Genomic DNA, 20,533 nt, shown 5'->3' with positions numbered 1-20,533 from the left:
CATATACAGACACAAGCAGACATATTTAAAGACCATATAAATTAAACTATTTAACCATAAAATTAAAACCATTTAAATATGTCTGCTTGTGTCTGTATATGTGTGGATGGATATGTGTGTGTGTGTGTGTGTGTGTGTGTGTGTGTGTGTATACCCGTCCTTTTTCCCCCTAAGGTAAGTCTTTCCGCTCCTGGGATTGGAATGACTCCTTACCCTCTCCCTTAAAACCCACATCCTTTCGTCTTTCCCTCTCCTTCCCTCTTTCCTGATGAGGCAACAGTTTGTTGCGAAAGCTTGAATTTTGTGTGTATGTTTGTGTTTCTCCCACTAATTCCCAAAATGCGTCTCTATCCATGAAAAATCCATATCCCACTGCCAAGTCAAAACCACATGCATTGTGAGCTTTCCCTCCAAACACACAGGAGTTTTCATTTATAAAACTTTGTTTAGTTCTATACAATCGCTCCATCACATTTTTGCTCTTCTGTTTATTTCTTTTACCGTACATCCCTTCATTGTTTTCAAATGATCTTTCAAAAACTCATCAACAAGGCCTGTGATTTCACTTTCAGATTTTCTACGTCTATGTTTACATCTTTCTGTAAACCACTGTGAAGTGAAGGGGTGCCCCCTTGTACCATTTATTAGAGTATCTTCCCATTCCATTCACTTTTTGAGCATGGGAAGAATGATTGTTTAAGTGCCTGCTTGTGTGCTATAATTAATCTAATGTTGTTCTCAGGATCACTGTGTTAGTGATAATTACAGGATTGTAGTGTATTCCTAAAAACAGACAGACCAGTCTGTTCACCGTTCGCTGAATGTCCTCTCATTCCCAGAGCTTCTCCACCTCTGCTATTCAATGTGGCAATGCGTTGTCATCCATAAAAATGAATTCAAGCCAAATGCACCCCTGAAAAAGGGTGTGTGGGGAACGAGTACAGTGTCACAATAATGTTGACCACTGGGTGGACCACATTCAAAGATTTGGATGTCATTACACATGTAAGATGTTATTCCTCTCCACATCGTGAAACCTAAACAACCAAAACAATTGTGTTTGACACTGCTGGATGCACCCGCATTTGCTGAGAGGTGGGGACACACAATGCACCCGTGAGCATTGTCAGACATGATCGTTTTGATATTCGGGTGTTATGGTGTGGGTAGGCATAGTGTTGCTTGGGTGTACTGATGTCCAAATTTTTGAACACAGTGCACATAGTGGCCAACGTTATTGTTACATTGTCCTTCATGTGCATGTTTTCAGGGGTGCATTCGGCCCTCACTTCATTTTTATGGATGACAGTGTTTGACTGCATCAAAATGTCTTGGTGGAGGAGCTCTCGGAATGAGAGAATATTTGCCAAATGCACTGGCCTGCATATCCCCCCTGACTTAATTTCCATCGCACACATTTGAGGTATGCCGAAGAGATGTACTGCGGCACGTCCACGTGCACCGACTACTGTCAAGCAGCTGCCAACTGCACTGGTGGAAAAATGGAATGTCCTTCCACGAGGACTTCTTACCGACCTTGTGGCTAGCACTGAAATACGTTGCAGCGCATGCATTGCCGTTCGTAGTGATCACACATCCTACTAAGAACCGTGATTGTCTTTTGTAATGTCCAGGGGACTATGAAAATTGTAGCAACTTCAGTGTACTTATTGTCTTGCGTCTCATTGCATGTTTCTTTCAGTTAGGTTCTGTGCTATACTGTAGCAGTTCTTTCTATGTGTGGTCCAAGTTTCATTGAGCTATGTTACTTGGCAGTTGAGTGTTTGCACACCAGTGTTTAAAGGCCTTTACACAACTAGTTCCCCATGCCACTAACAGATGGCACTAATTGTCATGTTTACAAAATGTTTACGAATACATTGCGATTCTGCAAACTGAATTATCAAACCAGATTGACAAATAAAAGAAATGAAATTATGTTGTGCCTTTATTTCTTGAACGTATGTGTGTGTTTGTGTGTGTGTCTCAACTGTATGTTAATGTTGTCTTGAATTTACTGTGACATTGCAGCCTGCAGAGCAGACAGGAAATGGTCTGAGGAAGTTCTTTGCTAGATTCAAAGAGGCAAGGGAAAAGACAAGTGAATACTGTGAAAGTGTTGAGTAGCTCTTGACCCCACAATGGATGTCAAATGGCTGATTATTATTATTATTATTGGCGAATTCTCCCCAGAAATGGAAGATGTTAAGCAAATAACTCGATCAAATTTTCTTTTGAGTTCTTCTTATTCTTCCAGTAGACTTACATTCTTTCTGAACAGGCTTGTTTGTGCTCATCTGACCACTTTGGTCTGTACTGTTTTTCTTTTGGTTGCTCTGATACAACTTCCCATTCGTCTACTTTGTGTCTGAGGTGTGTCTTTCTAGAATGTCAGCTGGTCTTATGTCATCTTGGATATTCGGGAATCGCCGGAAAAGCATGAAGAATTACAGCTGGTCTTATGTTTGCATTATTTAAGTTCTCTCGAATTTCATCTAGCCAAGGTGTGGAATTCTTAAGTGAGGTTAAATAATCAATTATTCTCTTTGTCAACCGATTTTATGATAGTTGGCTGAGATGGCCAAAGATTTCATTCACCTTTTCCTAATATCAGTTTTGATGTTTGAAAATTTTGTTGTTTTAATTGATTGTAGCCTATATGACCGTATTGGGTGTATCTTCCTCCTAGAATTTTTGCGGTGATGTTTTTCCCTTCTTTTTTGATGTCTTCAAGTTGTTGTTTTCTGTTAAGAGTTAGTGTTTCACTTGTATAGAGGATTACTGGGTTTATGACAGTATTGTAGTGTTGAATTTTTGTACCTCTTGACACTGATTTTTTTGTTGTCGTGGTTTTGTGGTAACCTTGACCCTTTTTTAATTTTTTGGAGGCGATGTTGCTTTGAAATTTTTTCAATACCTATCGGTTCAATGAATTCTCCAAGGTATTTAAAATATGTGACCCTGTTTGTTTTACCATATTTTGTTTTCAAGTTCTCAGTTTCTGTTTTTGAACAAAATAATTCAGTTTCCTCAAATGAAATTTGTAAACCTACTTTTTCTGGACGTTCTTTGAGTATTTCCAGCTGTTTGACTGCAGTCTGCTCATCCTCTTTTAGTATCGTTAGGTCATCCGCAAATGCAAGCTATGGTATGTAGAGGTTGTTTTTGGCAACGCCCAGTCAGCTTGGCTTCCAAACTCCACATTCGTTGAGTTTTTTCTCTCATTCTTCCATAACTTTGTCTTGAACTATGTTGAACAGTATAGGAGAGAGTCTGCCACTTTGTCTCACACCTGTTTGTATGTCAAAGGGTTCTGAGATCTCTCCCATAAATTTTGCTTTAGATTTCATGCCAGATAGTGTTTGTTTTATGATTTCTCCTGTTTTGGGATCTAATATCCTCTCTTCTAAAATTTTGAATAGTGAGGGCCTGTCTGTTGAATCGTATACTTTTTTGTGATCTACATATGTGCATACTACAGATTTTGTTATTATTATTGTGAAATAGCCTCACAATTAAAAATTGCACATTAATCAATGGCTACATTCAGTCTGATTGTATTTCATGTTTATTTATAGAGTATAATTCAGTCAGAATGAAAAACTTGTTGAAAACTAAGAAATTGTGAGACAAAATTGCTGACTAGTACTTACCTTCACTAGAAGAATCAGAACTGCCAATAGAATAATATAAAAGTACGTACTCTATAATAGCTTTGTGAACTAATAGTTCCATCTTCCAGAAGGACAGAGGAATTATTATTATTATTATTATTATTATTATTATTATTATTATTTCACTGGGGCCATCTAGTTCCACATTAAGTATCATTATATTTGGCATTGAACTTTGCTTTCTTTGAAGTCCAGGTTTCTTTTATTATTTGTGCATATGCTCATATGTCCATGGGACACTACATCTTCTTTTTGGTTGCTCAGCTTAGTGTAGCCCATATGCCACTATCTTCTTATGGAAGAGATCTGTATTGCAGACATCTTTGAGTTTGATTTTATGAGTCGGAGGTCTCATTTGGTATTTCTTAGCTAAGACATTGTGGTTTTGGGATTTGAGTCAAAAAAGTGAAATGTGTTCTTGCTCAGCCTGTTCCCATCCATTGGTTTGAAACAGCTGTAATATCATGTAAGTCTTTTACCTATTGCATCTGTAATTTTTCTATTGTAGTGGGTCGGGTGTGCAGTGACTGCTGTGTGTGGCCCATCCTTATAATGGTCAGGATGGCAGTGGCCCCTTATCCGGGCATTATGGGCATGATGGGTCGACAGTGGCTGTGGGAGTCCTTTGTGAGGGGAAGATCAGTACAGTGAGACAGTTGGCATGCATGTAAACTTTTTATTACACCAACAAGTTAGAGATGTGTGCCCTCACCCTGTGGCGTGGCCAGGGGTCAATCTCTGGGCTGATGGTGAACAGATTCTGCATCTTCTGTGTAGTGGCTTGGTGGTGCTGATGCAACAAATGTTGAGTCTTCAGCTGGTGGTCACAGTTCTCGCAGTGGCGACTGGCACTGGTTGGTGAAGCCTCCAGTTTGGTAGCATTGTGTATAAGTGATGGGCTGATGATGATGGCTGTCCTACAAACACTGGAACAGTCTGGCAGCATGGCGGCCACTGGTTATGGCCACCAGCTCAATTTTCTGCCTGGTGGTGCAAACACTGTGAATAGATAATTCCACAGTGACTGTTTGGGTGCCTGACAGCAAATGAATGCACCTCTGGTTAGCGAATTGCTGCATCACTGGCTCATTATGAGAGCCTGGCTCATTATGAAAGCCTTGCCGTATGTTTACGTATCATGTGTTGTGTTCCGTGTGTTGGTGGTGTCATTAACTGCGTATGTTGTACCACAGCACTATTGTGCCATAGACCACCCTTTTTTTGGGGTAGATGCTAGTGTCATATTTGGAGTCCTTATTTGCCCTAATGAATCTGCACTCCCTTTACTCCATTTTTTTGAGGACAACTTTGATTGCATTCAGGGATAGGATTTTGGCTGCATACATAACTACTGACTTCGGAACCATATCGTAAAGATGTATCTTAGTGTGTTGTGAAAGGCATTTTGTGTCGCAGATTTTGTGTGATATTTGGTAGGCTATTTCACTTTATGTATTTGTTCCTTAAATGCTTCCTTGTCTGATTCACTTTTCTTAATAATATCACACAGTTACTTAAATTTTCCTAATTTGTTGATGTGTCTACATTTCGTCTGGAGTTTTGGAGTTTGGGGCGTCTTTGATTTTAGTCATTATTTATGTTTTTCTTCAAATGGTATATGCACGCCAGTTTGTTCAGCGGTTTCCTGGAAAAGTTTTATTTGAATAGTGGCAGTTACTACTTCATTTTAAAGAATGGGAATACCATCAGCAAAAGCTAGACAGTCTACCATGATTCTCTTGGATTTAGTTCCAATTCTCGTCGGGCTGTAGACAGGTACTATCAATCTTGTTCGCCAGATACAGATGATTTTTTTTTTAAGGACACATTCAAAAACATCGTAGATTGTCCTTTGCCTTCTCCTTAACTCTTATTTTGATCTCAAAGGAATTTGAGAGGCACCACAGGAACTTTTTCGTAGAGTTTGTATCCATTAAGGTGGCTCTAATTAATGCTAATTATTTAAGGTCATTGCAGAATTCATTAAAGATGTTTAACAGAACTTCATGACCTATTGAGTCTTAGGCTTTCTTGAAATCTGCAAGAACTGATGTACTCTTTAGACTTGATGATACTTTTGAGGTTATGGATCTGTTGTCTTTGCTGGGTGTTATTATCCTTTTTTTTAATTTTAATTTTTATTTTTATTTTTACAATCATATTGACCGACTAGGTTCACGTTAACAACTTCAGTTCCTCTTCTTCCCTTGTTGTTGTTTCCTATTTTCCCATTATTCCTCGATTTTCTCCCCATGAAGTCTTTTCCTTTTTTTCTGTCCCAATTTTTTATTTCTTCTGCTTTGAAAGCCTTCCAAATTTAGTATTTTCTTTTTAAAATGGATTCTTTATGATATTTTCGATTCTTTGATGTTTTTTTTTCTAGATCTTTCCTTACTTCTGTAATCCATGCTATTGTCGATTTCTTCTTTCAGAAATATAGGAGTATTTGTTTTGTTTGTCTATTTCCATCCATTCAGTAGAAGTGTCCGAAAAAGGTTAATCTTTGTTTGGCCATCAGGATCATCACTGATGCCATTCAAGAGCTCCTGAGTGATGCTCACGTGATGGCTCTTCTGATCAAAATTGAGAAGTTTTGGAACAAACTTTGTTGACCCAAGTCTCATGCCCAAAACATTCAAAAAAATTGCATGACATGAGCCGACTGGTATGCCAACATCCTCAGCAACTTCTCTTGTGGTAATTCGAATATTTTCGAAAGCTATTTTCTTCACAGCTTCGGCGTTATCATCAGTTGTTGATGTGCTGGGGTGTCCAGAGGAGCGAGGTTTGTCATTGGCGTCTTCTCGGCCATCTTAGAAGAGCTTGCACCACTTGTAAACATTTTTTATATTTAGAGTAGACTCACCGTATATGCAACTGTCAACATTTCAAGTGATTTAGAGCACTTGATTTCATTTTTCACATAAAATTTGATGCAAATTCTTTGCTCCATTATTTATAATAATCGAAAATCGCCGAGCACACTAAAACACATCTAATCTTTCCACCTGTCAAAAACAGTTGCAGTATGCTGCACACTTAAAACTGTGAACATATGTTCAGGACATGTGTACCAACAGAACAAAAAAAAAAGATCTATAATAAAATGTACTTTGCCCACGCAATTTGAAAAGTCACCTTTCTATTTGAACAGCCCTTGTATACATGTGTTGTGATGTTGTCAGGGCACAATTTGTTCATAATACTGCATTTAATTTCCTCATACTGGCCGTTTACGCAGTATATCACTTATGGGTATAGATGTTGTATGAGTATATAGTATTTATTTCAACTATGTATGCCACATTATGCAGATATGGCTGCATAACTTACTAAGCCACTGATTGATATACTAGTTGATAATAAGCAAATGAGTAGTTTAATACCCATTATTAATGTATGTATTTTTATACTTAGAGTACATGTCCTTATATGCTAGTCACACTCCATAGATGTTTAATGTTCACTTGTTAGGATAATGTAACATAGGGTTTGTCTGATCTTTGTATATTTCTTGGAACTTTACCTTTGTTCGCTTCTGATTACTGTTACAGAAGCACTTTTGTTCTACTGATAGTGCATAATGCATGTAAATCGGTTGTATTACTAAAGGAAAAACATTAATGTAATGTTTTCTTAAACAAGACTAGAGTCTCACTTCATTATGTAATGATGCAGTATGTAAAAAATGACATAGGAAGTTGTTACTTATAATGTTTATCTCCTTTGTAATTGCATATTATCATTTTCTATTTTGGTAATAAGATCTTGTTATTGGATACCACTATGATCAGGCTAGGAATTATTTGGACACCGATACACAATGATGTTTTGGATGCTATTTTTGTTGTTACCTATAACTGCTCCCAACCTCTGACATTATAATAGAGTAATTGCTATGTGATGATAGATGTTCCTTTGCATTTGATACTCTTTGATTATACTATATTTGGTGTTATACTGACAATTTATATGTTTCTTATCTGCTATTAATGACAATATCTGTATGAATTCCATTGAAGTCTGTGTTATTGTTTGTATGCTCTCCATCGTGACATTTATTTATATTGAACATAAGATAACACACCATATGATATTAACTACATTGCAAATTTTCTCTGGATAGCTTTGCAAGAACTGTAGGTGATTCTCTCTTCATACAGACAATATTTATACTTTCCATTTGACTGCGTATACTACAAAAATTTATGTTTTTACTTCTAGTCCTCCAGTAATAACACTTGTAACAAGTGAAATGGGTTGAGAAATAAAGTTGCATGTGTACAGCTGAAGCCTTAAGATGCTTTACATAAAAAACAAAAACTAAATTGGGTGTAGTGGTTTTTGTAACTGCTTTATTGAACAAAGTGTTGGGTTGGGCTAAAACTTCAGTATATGGAAGAAAAGTTGGCGGTGATAAATGAGCTGTTGTGGTGCCCCTTGTGCATAACACTGAACACGTTGACAGGACAATATCGCATAAAGAATAGATGTAGCAGTAATTTGTGATCACTTAAATAATGCTGTTTCTTTGGCGGCTCACCAGAGTGCACGAGGGAGCTGGCCTAGGTGCCCTCTGTAAGTGGGCCTGAGAACTGTATGTACGTGCACTCTATGAAATTGCATACACCATGATTGAAGGTACATCATTGTCATTTCTCATAGAGGCAGGCAAAGGCCAACAATTTTGTCGCATAATTTTGTAGTTTCTTGAGAGAGTTTTCCCTTTGATACAGTTGAGAAACTTATTGATACATCTCAATGCTCCCACGTGTCATCTCCACGATTCTCCAGCTGATTCCTGCTCACTTCATTGACAGTCAGGAAGTGGAAACTGTAAAGTAGTACACCAGTGCAACCTCTGTTTACGACTTCACTTCTGCTGTAGTTAGTCAGTCATTTGCATGTGCCATGGATCATAATTGCAACCTCTTACTGTGATGTGGAATGAGTCAATTTTACAATTCATTTCAGAGTTTAAACTGGATTTGCTCCGCTGTGAGTCACCATTTAACATTTCCGTTTCATTGCATATTCAAATTGGCTGCATTCTAAATGGGTGTTTGTGCATGGGGCAACAACACCCAATTTTGGAGATAAACAAAGTTACAAAAAATTATTAAAAAAAAGAACAGGTGAAATATTTTTAAACATTTTTCTTGTGATCTTTGACCAATCCTGCATATGAAAATCATTATTAATGGTCAACATATTAAAAACAAAGATTCCATGACTTACCAAATGGGAAAGCGCTGGTAGATAGGCAAAAAAAAAAAAAAAAAAAAAAAAAAAAAAAAAAAAAAAAAATAAATAAATAAATTTCAAGCATTCGCGACGAACAGTTGCTTTGTCAGGAAAAAGGGAAGGAGAGGGAAAGATGAAAGGATGTGGGTTTTAACGGAGAGGGTAAGGAGTCATTCCAATCCCGGGAGCGGAAAGACTTACCTTAGGGGGGAAAAAAGGACAGGTATACACTCACACACACACACACATATCCATCCACACGTATACAGACAGGATATGTGTGTGTGCGCGCGAGTGTATACCTGTCCTTTTTTCCCCCTAAGGTAAGTCTTTCCGCTCCCGGGATTAGAATGACTCCTTACCCTCTCCGTTAAAACCCACATCCTTTCATCTTTCCCTCTCCTTCCCTCTTTCCTGATGAAGCAACCATTGGTTGCGAAAGCTTGAAATTTTGTCTGTGTGGTTTTGGTAAGCCATGGAATCTTTGTTTTTAATATATTTTTCCCATGTGGAATGTTTCTTTCTATTTTATTTATATCATTATTAATGGTCATTTATTTTAAGGAGTTAAGTCTCTCTCTCTCTCTCTCTCTCTCTCTCTCTCTCTCTCCCCCCCCCCCCCCCCCCCTCCCTTCTCCCCTCATTCTTTTTAACAGTGATTTATACCTTTTGTATGAATTGCATTATATATGCATGATTAGTAATGTTCCCACTGTGCACTGTACAGGTAGGAGATGCGAATGCTTGAGTGTGATGTAAGTTGTCTACTTGCAGTTTTATGGCATGTTGATTCTTTCTCTGGGGCAGTAGCAATGCTATAAATGAGACAGTTCAGCACCAAAGGAATTGGTGCTATTTTACTATTCAAAATAACGAAGTTCTGGTAGAATTTGATTCCTATTCTCAAATACTACTTCACATGGCCACACTGTTCACATACCAATATTATATACACATTAGGATCTCTCTCACAGTCATATCCCATATATCTAGCTACTGATTTCTCATGACCATAAATGATAGTTTATCTGTAGCAATAACCAATCAACTCAGCTACAGGTACCATGATGATCAGCTCATGATCAGACACATTGCACAACACTATAATTCCATGTAGCACAGTCTGGCACACGTGATAAGTCAATGCAGTGTGGTATGCATGAATATAAATAACTTTGTGCCTAAATGTTTCAAAACAGATGTGGAAGTGCATCACACTTTCCTGTTGCATCCATACATGCTTTGACAATTAATTACTCATTACTGCCATAATAGAGCTTTCCTCATAACACTGTGCTCCATGCTCCGCTGAGGATGCCATCTCCTACAAGACTGTCTTAAGTATTAGGTTGATGCTTAAGATCATAGTGTTTTTGTTTTGTGTATTGGTGTTCTGGTTGCTATGGGTTTATTTATTGATTGTCATTTTTTATTCATTGTTCACTCACTATTTGAGATTACAGATTGTCATTTTATCATTAGCAGATAGTGAGTGGAGCTGTGGTTGCTAGAACATGGAGTGGCAAGTAGAGAAATCGGAACATTTCTGACGTATTCTTCTGTTTGAGTTCAGCAGAGGGGTGACAGCAGCAGAGGCAGTCAGGAACATTTGCACCATGTATGGGGATAATGGCATTGGACAGAGCACAACAAGAAAATGGTTTTCTCATTTAAAAGAGGAAAGTTTTGATATTAGTGGCTCTCCACATTCACGAGGACTTTCAGGGTTTGATGAAGACTGTTTAAACATATTAATCCACAATGATCCACGTCAGTGAACTTGAAACTGGAAAATAACTGATAAACTGCGACCATTCCACCACCGTGCGGAATTTACATGCAGTGGGAAAGGTTCAAAGATCAGGTGTAGCCAAAATAAATAAAATAAAAGAAAAACAGTGTGCATCTCTGGTAGCTCATCATCAATTGGGTCGTGAACAACACTGGCAATTCCTATCCTGTCTCATTACTGGTGGCAAGAAATGGTTTCTTTAAGCCAACATAAGGAAGGATGGTTGAGACTGAACAAAGCAGCAACTTCCTGGTGTCTGATAATGTATTCGGCAAAAATTCTGCTAAGATTAATGAACAGAGGATTTATGTCTAAAGTTGAGTATTGGTTGAAGAACAGTTTTTCCTGAGAAAATATGCAATTCGTCTGTTACGAATAATTGATAAAAGATACCTAGAAGAAGGTAGGGAAGTTTATGTCTTTTTTGTTGACTTGGAAAAAGCTGCTGATAGAACCGGTGGAATAATCATAGGTATCCTGAAGCACATTGGTATTAATTGGAAAGAAAGGAAAATAATAAGCAATCTATATATGACACAAGCAAGAGTGAGCGTAGACGATGAGTGTCTGAAGGAATTAAAAATGGGAGAGGGGTTGGATGAGGCACTTGTCTTTCACCTGTTTAATGTCTATTTACATGATCTGGCTTACAGCAGCTTCCAAGCAGTCAAGTGACAGGAGGAGGAAAGGTGTAAGGCTTGCTGATGACGTGGAATTACATATAAAAATGAGAAGGTAATTAAAACTGTCCTTAAAGGAACTGCACATTAGCTGTGAATTATATGGAATGAAGATAAACGTGAAGTCTACTAAGACAGTGGTTTTCACAAGGCAATTAAGGAAATGAAATGTGATAATTTATGATGATTTATTGAAACAAGTTGATAACTTTGGGTACCTAGGATGCAAAATACCCAATAACATAATGTATAATCAAGAAATTAAAATGAGGATAGCCGTTGCAAAAGAAATGATTTCTAAAAGGAATAATATTTTCTGTGGCTCAGTAAAAGAAGGATTAAGAAAAGGGTTAGTGAAATGTTGTGTATTGAGTGTTGTCCTGTGTGGTGCCTAAACATGGACACCATAGTGAAGAGGAGAGAAATGCTTGTAGACTGGTGATAAGTGGATCTGGGGAAGATTGGAAAGGATGAAGTTGAGGGAGAAAATAAAGAATGAGGTTGTATTACACAGGTTGGAAGAGAAGGGTTAAAGATGGGAAACAATGAAGAGAAGGAAAATAAGTAGGTTGAAAAACCAGGGAAGTAGAGACTGCAGAATAAAGGATCCTTGACAGGGACTGGTGAATGGAAACAAGGACAAAAGAGCAAGAAGAAGGTACCAGCTAAGTGACAAGATCGAGATAAGTAAATTATATACGGCTGCAGAAAGAATGGAAAACCAGAAAGACTGCAGAATATTGAAGTTACTCTCAGATTTTCATGATGTGATTCATTAATAGTGTGCTTCCCGGTATTCAGCTAAATAGGCAAAAAATGTCATCACATCACATCATTCCATCCTAGATTTTCCATTGTTTGATCATCACAATACTAAAACATATAAAAAAATGTTTTCTTTGTTGTGGTATAACAACTGGACTCTCATGACATTGATGTTGAAAGACATAAAGTTGATTATTTTTTGAACTGACCTTCTGAACTCACACTGCCTCTTACCCAGAAATGATCAGCTGTTCAGTAGTAATTTAAGAATTGCATTTTGACCTATTATTAATTATTTTTATTTTGCAGATTGAAGAGGCAAAAATGAAGCCAGGAGAAGTGTTTAACGTGGAAGCTGATACTCCATTTCAACAAAGAAATGAGGTAACTAAATGTGCTTGATGCAACATTCTATGTTGTATAATACCGGAAGTCTTTATCAACCAAAACTAATTTTGGAATGCATACATATTTTATGTGATTTTGTTCACCATATTTGATGTAGATGGTGCTGATGGTGTATTAGAATTCATTAGGTGTGAAATATATAGTTCTGTTAGTCACATTGAGGTGCCCCTTGTTGTAGTCCATCCAGTTGTACTTCACAGTTATTAAGGAATTTCATAAGACAGCTCAAATTCAGTTAAATCCTTCTGAGCAGTTATACATAATGTTAGCTTTCTGCTGCCGTAGAGCCTCATCTCCTGGTGGAGAACTGTTCGGTATGTTGTAGTATCCTAGAACATATTTTTAACTCAAACATTATGACATTCCTAGACCAAAACAAGCTTCAAAAAGTATCTGCATGGATTCCACTTGTGTGAAATGCAATGTGCTTTATACAAGGTTTCCAAATGGCATTTGGCACTGAGCCACATCATAGACTGCCACTCTAAATACTCTCATGTAGAGTAACTTCACAGATATGTGATTGACTTGAGGATATTTGACCATTTTCTTCAGGGTTTTTGTTTTCTTTCGTATTTTTAGTTCTGTAGGAGCAAATCTCATGGTTATGGAGTGAGTCAATATGTGGAATTAACATCAGAAAAGTTAATAATGAGTAAAATAAAATTTACATTAATCGTATGCATACAAGAAGCTGCTTGAGTATATATTAGGAAAATCAACAATACAACACAGGAATTAGCTTAATTTTTTTCCCAGGAGCACCTCTGACAGGATAGGAAGAGTGAGCCATTCCAAAAATCTTCAATTTAGGCTTGAAATAACAAGGATTACTCCTTCTTTTTTTTAATTTTTGCAGTAGCTTATTGAAAACTGATCCAGCAGAACTGTATACCTTTCTGAAAAAGTCAAGGAGACATGATCCAAATGCAGGTTGTATTTCTGGCTAGTTTTAACTGAGTTAAAGCTGCTCGTTCTTGAGAGTAAGCTCATATTATTAACAACAAATGAGATTAAAGAAAATTCCTGGACTCTAGAGGTTCACAATCTTACATCGCATATTTCTCAAATTGCCCGGTTCCAAATCAAAAATGGGAAGACTTCCCCAGAATATGCTGTCATATGTCATAAGTGAATGAGACTAATTTTCATGTTGTACCAACACTTATTACAGATACTATTCTAATGGTAAATATAACAGAGTACAGTTTTTGAACAAGATACTGACACGAACTTTCCATGACAGCATACCATCTGTCTAAAGACCTAGGAATTTGGATTGTTCAGACTCACCAATCATATGCCCATTCATGTAATCAAAATATCAAAGCGACATTTTAAGTAATAGAACCCAGTATGCTGTACTGGACAGTGAAAGTAACACTGGATGTGGCCCAAGGAAGTGTAACGGGACCTCTATTTTTTTTTTTTTTTTTTTTTTCCAGTAGGCACCAATGATTTATCAGATGGGATCAGCAGCACAACCTGTTCACTGATGGTGAAGATGGCTGCAGGAAAATATTTTCGTTGGATGCTCATAGGAAAATGCAGAGAACGGACAAAATTTCCTCTTGATGTAATGAATGGCAGCTCATTTTTAATTTCAATAAATGCAAGATAATGCATGCATCAAAGAGAAATAAAGCAATAGTTCCCAATTACAAGATTACTGATGAACATCTTGAACACAAGTATTGTACAAGTACTTAAAGCTAAAAAGTGATATGATATGACACAGTCATGTAAAATCAGTGTTAAGGAAAGTGAATGGAAGACTTAGATATGTTGGTAGGCCTCAAGTCAAGGCTGTGACCAATGCTAGGCTATTGTGTATGCGGCACTTGTCTAGTAGTCATGACAGTAGACATTGATTGTATTCAAAGATGTGCTGCTATACTAGTGACAGTTCTTTAGGCTGGATGACAATGTGTGATGGCATCAAACAGTGATGGCATCGAAGAGCACTGGTGGAGGAGGTTTTTGAATTAGAGGCCATTCAGTGAATGGACTGGCCTGCCCATTCCCCCGAATTAGAACCTGTCGAGCATGTGTGGCATGAATTGGGAAGATGTACTACACAGCAGCCCACCTGCACAATGGCCATCCAGCAGTTGTCAACCAAATTGGTGGAAGAATGAAATGCCCTGCCACAAGAACTCCTTACCAGCCATGTAGGAGCATGGAAGCACATTACAGAGCATACATTGCCATCCGTCATGATCACACACCCTACTAAGAAACATGCCCCAGATTTTGTAAAGTTAAGGGAACCATCATGAATTTCAATGTTTTGATAGAGGTGTCATTTATGTTTGTGTCATTACACATTTCTTTCTGTACGATATTGTTGCAGTTCTTTTTTGTATGATCCAAATTTAGTTGAGCTATGTTACTTGGCAGTGGCACATCATATAGAAGTTACTTTTGTCCTTAAGTTTTGCACACCATTGTAAATCGAGTGTCAGATTCCAAACACACTGACCTCTATCTCAACACTTTTGATTCTTTACCATCCATTGCAAAGGAACTCCGTGCAGAAGACTGTGGGCCATAGAACTTGAACAATGTTGGACAAGGAGAGCCTCACTGAAGAATTACATCCTCTAACAATAGGATACCAAAAGAACTGTATCCAGACAGTCAAACTGAATGGGCATTACAGTCAAAGAGATTGAGACTGAGAAAGGAGGGGGGAGGCAGCTAATCACTTACTTATCTTAGGTTGGCCCAATCTGTGCAAAGATTCAGAATCGCCATCAGAAATGTAATGTCCATCGTAATGGTGTAATGAATGTCAACTTGAAGCTTCCTGGCAGATTAAAACTGTGTGCCGGACTGAGACTCGAACTCGGGACCTTTGCCTTTCGCGGGCAAGAGCACACTCCGCTGCAGAGTGAAAATCTCATTGTGGAAACATCCCCCAGGCTGTGGCTAAGCCATGTCTCCGCAATATCCTTTCTTTCAGGAGTGCTAGTTCTGCATGGTTCGCAGGAGAGCTTCTGTTAAGTTTGGAAGGTAGGAGATGAGGTACTGGCAGAAGTAAAGCTGTGAGGATGGGGCGTGAGTCATGCTTGGGTAGCTCAGTTGGTAGAGCACTTGCCAGTGAAAGGCAAAGGTCCCGAGTTCGAGTCTCAGTCCGGCACACAGTTTTAATCTGCCAGGAAGTTTCATATCAGCGCACACTCCGCCGCAGAGTGAAAATCTCATTCTGGAATGTCAACTTGCTTTAAATGTGGAAAAAATGTAAGTCAATGCAGATTAATCGTTTCTTCTTTACACGATCAGGCCCAAAGGACCACGTTGTACTTTGAGAGATTGCCTCCACTTCAGCTGTTTTCAGCTCCTTTCTGCCATTCTTACAGCAATCCCTCTCTCTGAAGGTCTTTGGATACGCAGTCACTCCATCGAGTTGTAGGTCTTCCTACGGCCTTCTGCCAGTTGTGGTGGTGTTGAGTTCAGTTTTCGGCCATCGGTTGTCCTGCATTTGATCAACATGCCCTGCCCATTGGAGTCGTCATGTCTTCATTACAGCCACAATGTTTGGCTCTTTGTAAATATCATACAACTCTGTATTGTGACGAATCCTCCATTTTCCAATCTCATTATTGTAAACTGGTCCAAAAACCTTCCTAAGGACTTTCCTTTCAAATATCATCAGTCTGTTCAGATCTTGCTTGGTTGTTCTGCAGGTGGCACATCTATATAGTACTACTTGCTGTAGGAGTGTTTTGTAGATTTTTATTTTGAAATGTCTTGACAAACTTCTGGTTTTGAGGAGAGCATTAAGGCCATGGTAACAGTGATTACCTGCCTGTAGTTTTGCCTGTATATCCATTTTACTCGATGGTTCGTCTCTGAATACTGTGCCCAGATATTTGAACTACCTGACTTGATGATAATAACCTTCCGTTCTCTGTAAGGATGGAAGTTGTTCTTGAGTTTCATTATGTCTACAGTGTAGAACCATGTATTCTGTCTTGTCACGATTGATTTGAAGCCCAATTTTCCTCGCTGTTGTTGCAGATTAATAGGAAAAACAATCCTGTCCTATAATATTCAAATACAGTATTAGTGGTGTGCTGCTTGACATAGCCACCTCAGTTAAATAGTTTGGTTTAATGTTGCAAAGTGACATGAAATTGTATAAGCTCGAATACTGCTTGACCGTTTGGGATCTATGCAAGTTTAGATTAAAGAAAGACATCAAAGCAATTAAGAGAGTGCTGCTATATTTGTTGCCAGCAGGTCTCATCAACACACATGTATTATGGAAATGGTCTGTGAAATCAAATGGGAATCCCTGGAGGGAAGGGGATCTTTTTCTGGGCATCACTATTGAGAACTTTCTTCGTGGCCAGGCCTGCAGTGTAGAATGTGTCAGAATATGTCATAAATGTCATAATATGAATGGTCTATATGGAAATTATCTTATTTCTTGTACTGTGATTGTTAATTGCTAAATTCACTTGTGTTATTACATATACACCTACATACATACTCTGCAAGCCACCGTATGGTACACAGCAGTGTGTTCCTTGCCGCTAATCATTCCTGTACCAATTACAAATGGAGTGAGGGAAAAATGACTGTATGATTCCATATGAACCCTGATTTCTCTTATTTTGTCATTGTGGTCCTTATGCAAGATGTATTGTTCTGGTAGTAGGATTGTCTGGCAGTCTGTTGCGAAAGCCAGTTCCCTAAACTTTCTTAATTGTGTTATAAATTTATTTTTGGATGCAAGTTGTTGAGTACTTGATGAATTGTTAGAATGTCTTCCTTGTTTCCGTCTGTTAGTACCAAAGTGCCATATACACTAGACTCTCACTAATCAGGCCCTCAGTAATCCGGTGCACATCCAAAAACACACGCACAGTGAATTATCGTGTGCATCAATAAACAATGCTTTATATACTGTATTTGAAATTGTAGCTTTCTTTACAGTTCTGAATCATGTCTTTTAAAAGGAAACACGTTACACTAGACCTCAAGCAGTAACTCAAAATTTTAGATAAGTTAAATCGAGGTTCTTTGCACAAAGCCATTGCTGCTGAGTTCAGTTTTGGACGAGCAACTATTTATGACATCAAAAAGAAAGACGATGTTATTTGGCAGTACCCAACACAAATGGATAGTGAGTTGGGAAAACGGAAGGTTATGCGAAAGAGTAAGAATGATGAACTGGACGTAGCTGTTTATAGATGGTTCATACAACAATGCAGTAAAGGAATTCCAGTCAGTGACCCGATTATAAAGGAAAAAGCAGCTGCATTTAACAAACAACTTGGCGATAGTAACTCGTTTGCAGTGTGCGAAGGTTGGCTATCAAGTTGGAAAATACGACGTGGCATTCGGTAGCTGACAGTCACTGGGGAAAGTCGCTCAGCTAACGATAAGGATGCTGATGAGTTTGTAAGCAAGATACGGAAGATAATAGACTTATGACCACAGCAGTTGAGTCCCATAGTGCTCAGAGCCATTTTTTGAACAGAAGATAATAGAGGAAGAAGATTAATTGCTGATGCCTTGTATAAAGTTGATGAAACAGGACTCTTTTTACTAGATGCTTCTTTCAAAAACATTAGCTGCGAAGAATGAGAAGGAATCTCATGGCTACAAGCAACAGAAAGAGCGCATAACTTTAATGGCGTGTTGTAATGCAAATGGGGGTCATAAACTACTGCTTATGGTGATTGGAAAATCCCAACATCCACGTTGTTTTCAACACACTGACATAAATACTCTACCAGTGCAGTGTTGCAATCAGAAGAAAGCGTGGAGGGACATACAAATATTCTCTCAGTGGTTCCATGAAACGTTTGTACCAGCAGTGAGAAAAGAGCTACAGAAGAAAAAGCTTCTGCTGAAAGCTATCCTTATATGCAAGCACTCTTTCTCCCACACAATGTGACAGCCCTAATTCAGCTCACGGGCCAGGGAATTTGGGAATCAATTAAACGCCATTATCGACATTCACTTCTCGTCTCCTTGCTGAACGAAAGTAATAGCAACTCTATCGAGACTATGCTGAAGGAGTGGAAAGAAATTAACATACGTGATGTTGTTTTCCAAGCAGCCGAAGTATGGGGTAAAGTGGAGAGTGCTACCATAATGAAGAGCTGGAGGAAATTGTGGCCATCCATTGATGCCGAGTTGGATCCAGTAGTGAGTGACAGCAATGAGCCAGTCAATTCGGAATTATCAATTACTTTTTACAGTGACATGTTCTACAACCTTCCAGGATGAGAAGAAACTGATGATGAAGATGTTACCAAGTGGCTGAATGAGGAAAACTCTGATACAGACCAAACTTTAACAGATGAAGAAATAATCATAAGTGTGAAAGAAAGTAATGATGAAAGTGATGAAGAAGAGGACACAGGAGGAGAGAGCATGAAGATTTCTCACACTGTTGTTGCTGAAGCTGCCAAGGTGTTCCTGGAGTACATTATGCAATAACCAGACACATGCAGTACGGATGTAATGCTTGTAAAGCGGTTGTGTGATAAAGCATGCCACCATTGTGTATCATCATTGCGACAATTAAGAATTAGGGACATATCTCATTGTGAGTGATATGACTGAATAATGATGTACAGTATACAAGGACTAAGTTTTCTTGGATTTAATAAAGTATATCCTCTATGTTTTAAAATGGTATCCTTCGCTTTAATAAAGTACAGTACACTATAGTCCCCTATGTTTTCGAAATAAACAAAAAACAAAATAAATGAATAAAATAAATTTCAGACACTCAGTAATCCGGCACCCATATGTGCCAGGAATGGCTGAATTAGCCAGAGTCTAGTGTACATATCTATTGTACTACATAATTTATCTAAAAACAAAGATGATGTGACTTACCAAATGAAAGTGCTGGCAGGTCAACAGACACACAAACAAACACAAACATACACACAAAATTCAAGCTTTCGCAACAAACTGTTGCCTCATCAGGAAAGAGAGAAGGAGAGGAAAAGACGAAAGGAAGTGGGTTTTAAGGGAGAGGGTAAGGAGTCATTCCAATCCCGGGAGCGGAAAGACTTACCTTAGGGGGAAAAAAGGACGGGTATACACTCGCACACACACACGTATCCATCCACACATATACAGACACAAGCAGACATATTTAAAGGTCTTTGCAAGTTGTACACAGAATACCAAAGGGACGTGCCATAACGTGTTGGAAGAATTAGAAATATATATGCACACACACAAAAAAATCATCCAAATGCTATTCTTAACGGACAGAATGAACATAAAAATTATCTAGAAAATTTTAGTGACATTTTGAAACATGAGCACAGATATTTTTGTTTTAAAGTAAATAAGAAACAAAACATATCTGTAGATACACATCATAACAAAATTCTAATACATAAATCCTTTAACATTAAAGGAGACCACTCATTGATAAGCAGAAGCATCAAGTCACCATTAGACATACACAAAAGAAGGAAAACTGAGAGCGAGAGGGAGATATGAGGTTAGGAGAGGAATATAGGGTGGGTGGCTACTGTTTCAGAGGGAGGCCAGTTTATAGGCTAGGAATGCAGGAGGGGACATGGCAAGTATAGTTGTCGTGGCCGTTGGGAAGCGGTATGTGGTGAATGCTATGTGAGGACATGAATTGGGAGGTGGTGACAGGACGGAGGAAGGGGAATCTTGGGTGTGGGGACAGTGGGTTACATGAGATTGAGGCCAGGTCAATTATGGGAATGGAGGCATGTTGTAAGGATAAATTAAATCTGAGTAGTTCAGAAATACTGGCGGTGGAGGGAAGTATCCGTATAGCTCGTGTTGTGAAGCAGCCATTGAAATTGAGCATGTAATGTTCAGCTTCTTGTTGTGCCACAGTGTGGTCTACTTTGTTCTTGGCCACAGTTTGGTGGTGGCCGTCCCTGTCGGATAGCTGGTTATATGCAGTGGCTGCAGCAGAGCTGGTATACAATATGGCGGCTTTCACAGGT

At 38.4% G+C, this 20,533-nt stretch overlaps 1 protein-coding gene across 1 annotated transcript in view; it reads left to right on the top strand.

Moving 5' to 3' along the window:
- The window catches only part of LOC124551304, a 127,946-nt gene that overhangs the window by 57,536 nt on the left and 49,877 nt on the right, over positions 1 to 20,533 (top strand). Inside the window, exon 6 of the mRNA XM_047126315.1 lies at positions 12,465 to 12,539. Coding sequence (XP_046982271.1) covers positions 12,465 to 12,539 — 75 coding nt within the window. The remainder of the gene's footprint in view (positions 1 to 12,464; positions 12,540 to 20,533) is intronic.

The sequence above is a fragment of the Schistocerca americana genome, chromosome 9 (assembly GCF_021461395.2).
Source record: "Schistocerca americana isolate TAMUIC-IGC-003095 chromosome 9, iqSchAmer2.1, whole genome shotgun sequence".
Taxonomy (NCBI): domain Eukaryota; kingdom Metazoa; phylum Arthropoda; class Insecta; order Orthoptera; family Acrididae; genus Schistocerca; species Schistocerca americana.
The sequence above is the reverse complement of the archived record's forward strand: the minus strand, read 5'-3'. Positions and strand labels throughout refer to the sequence as shown.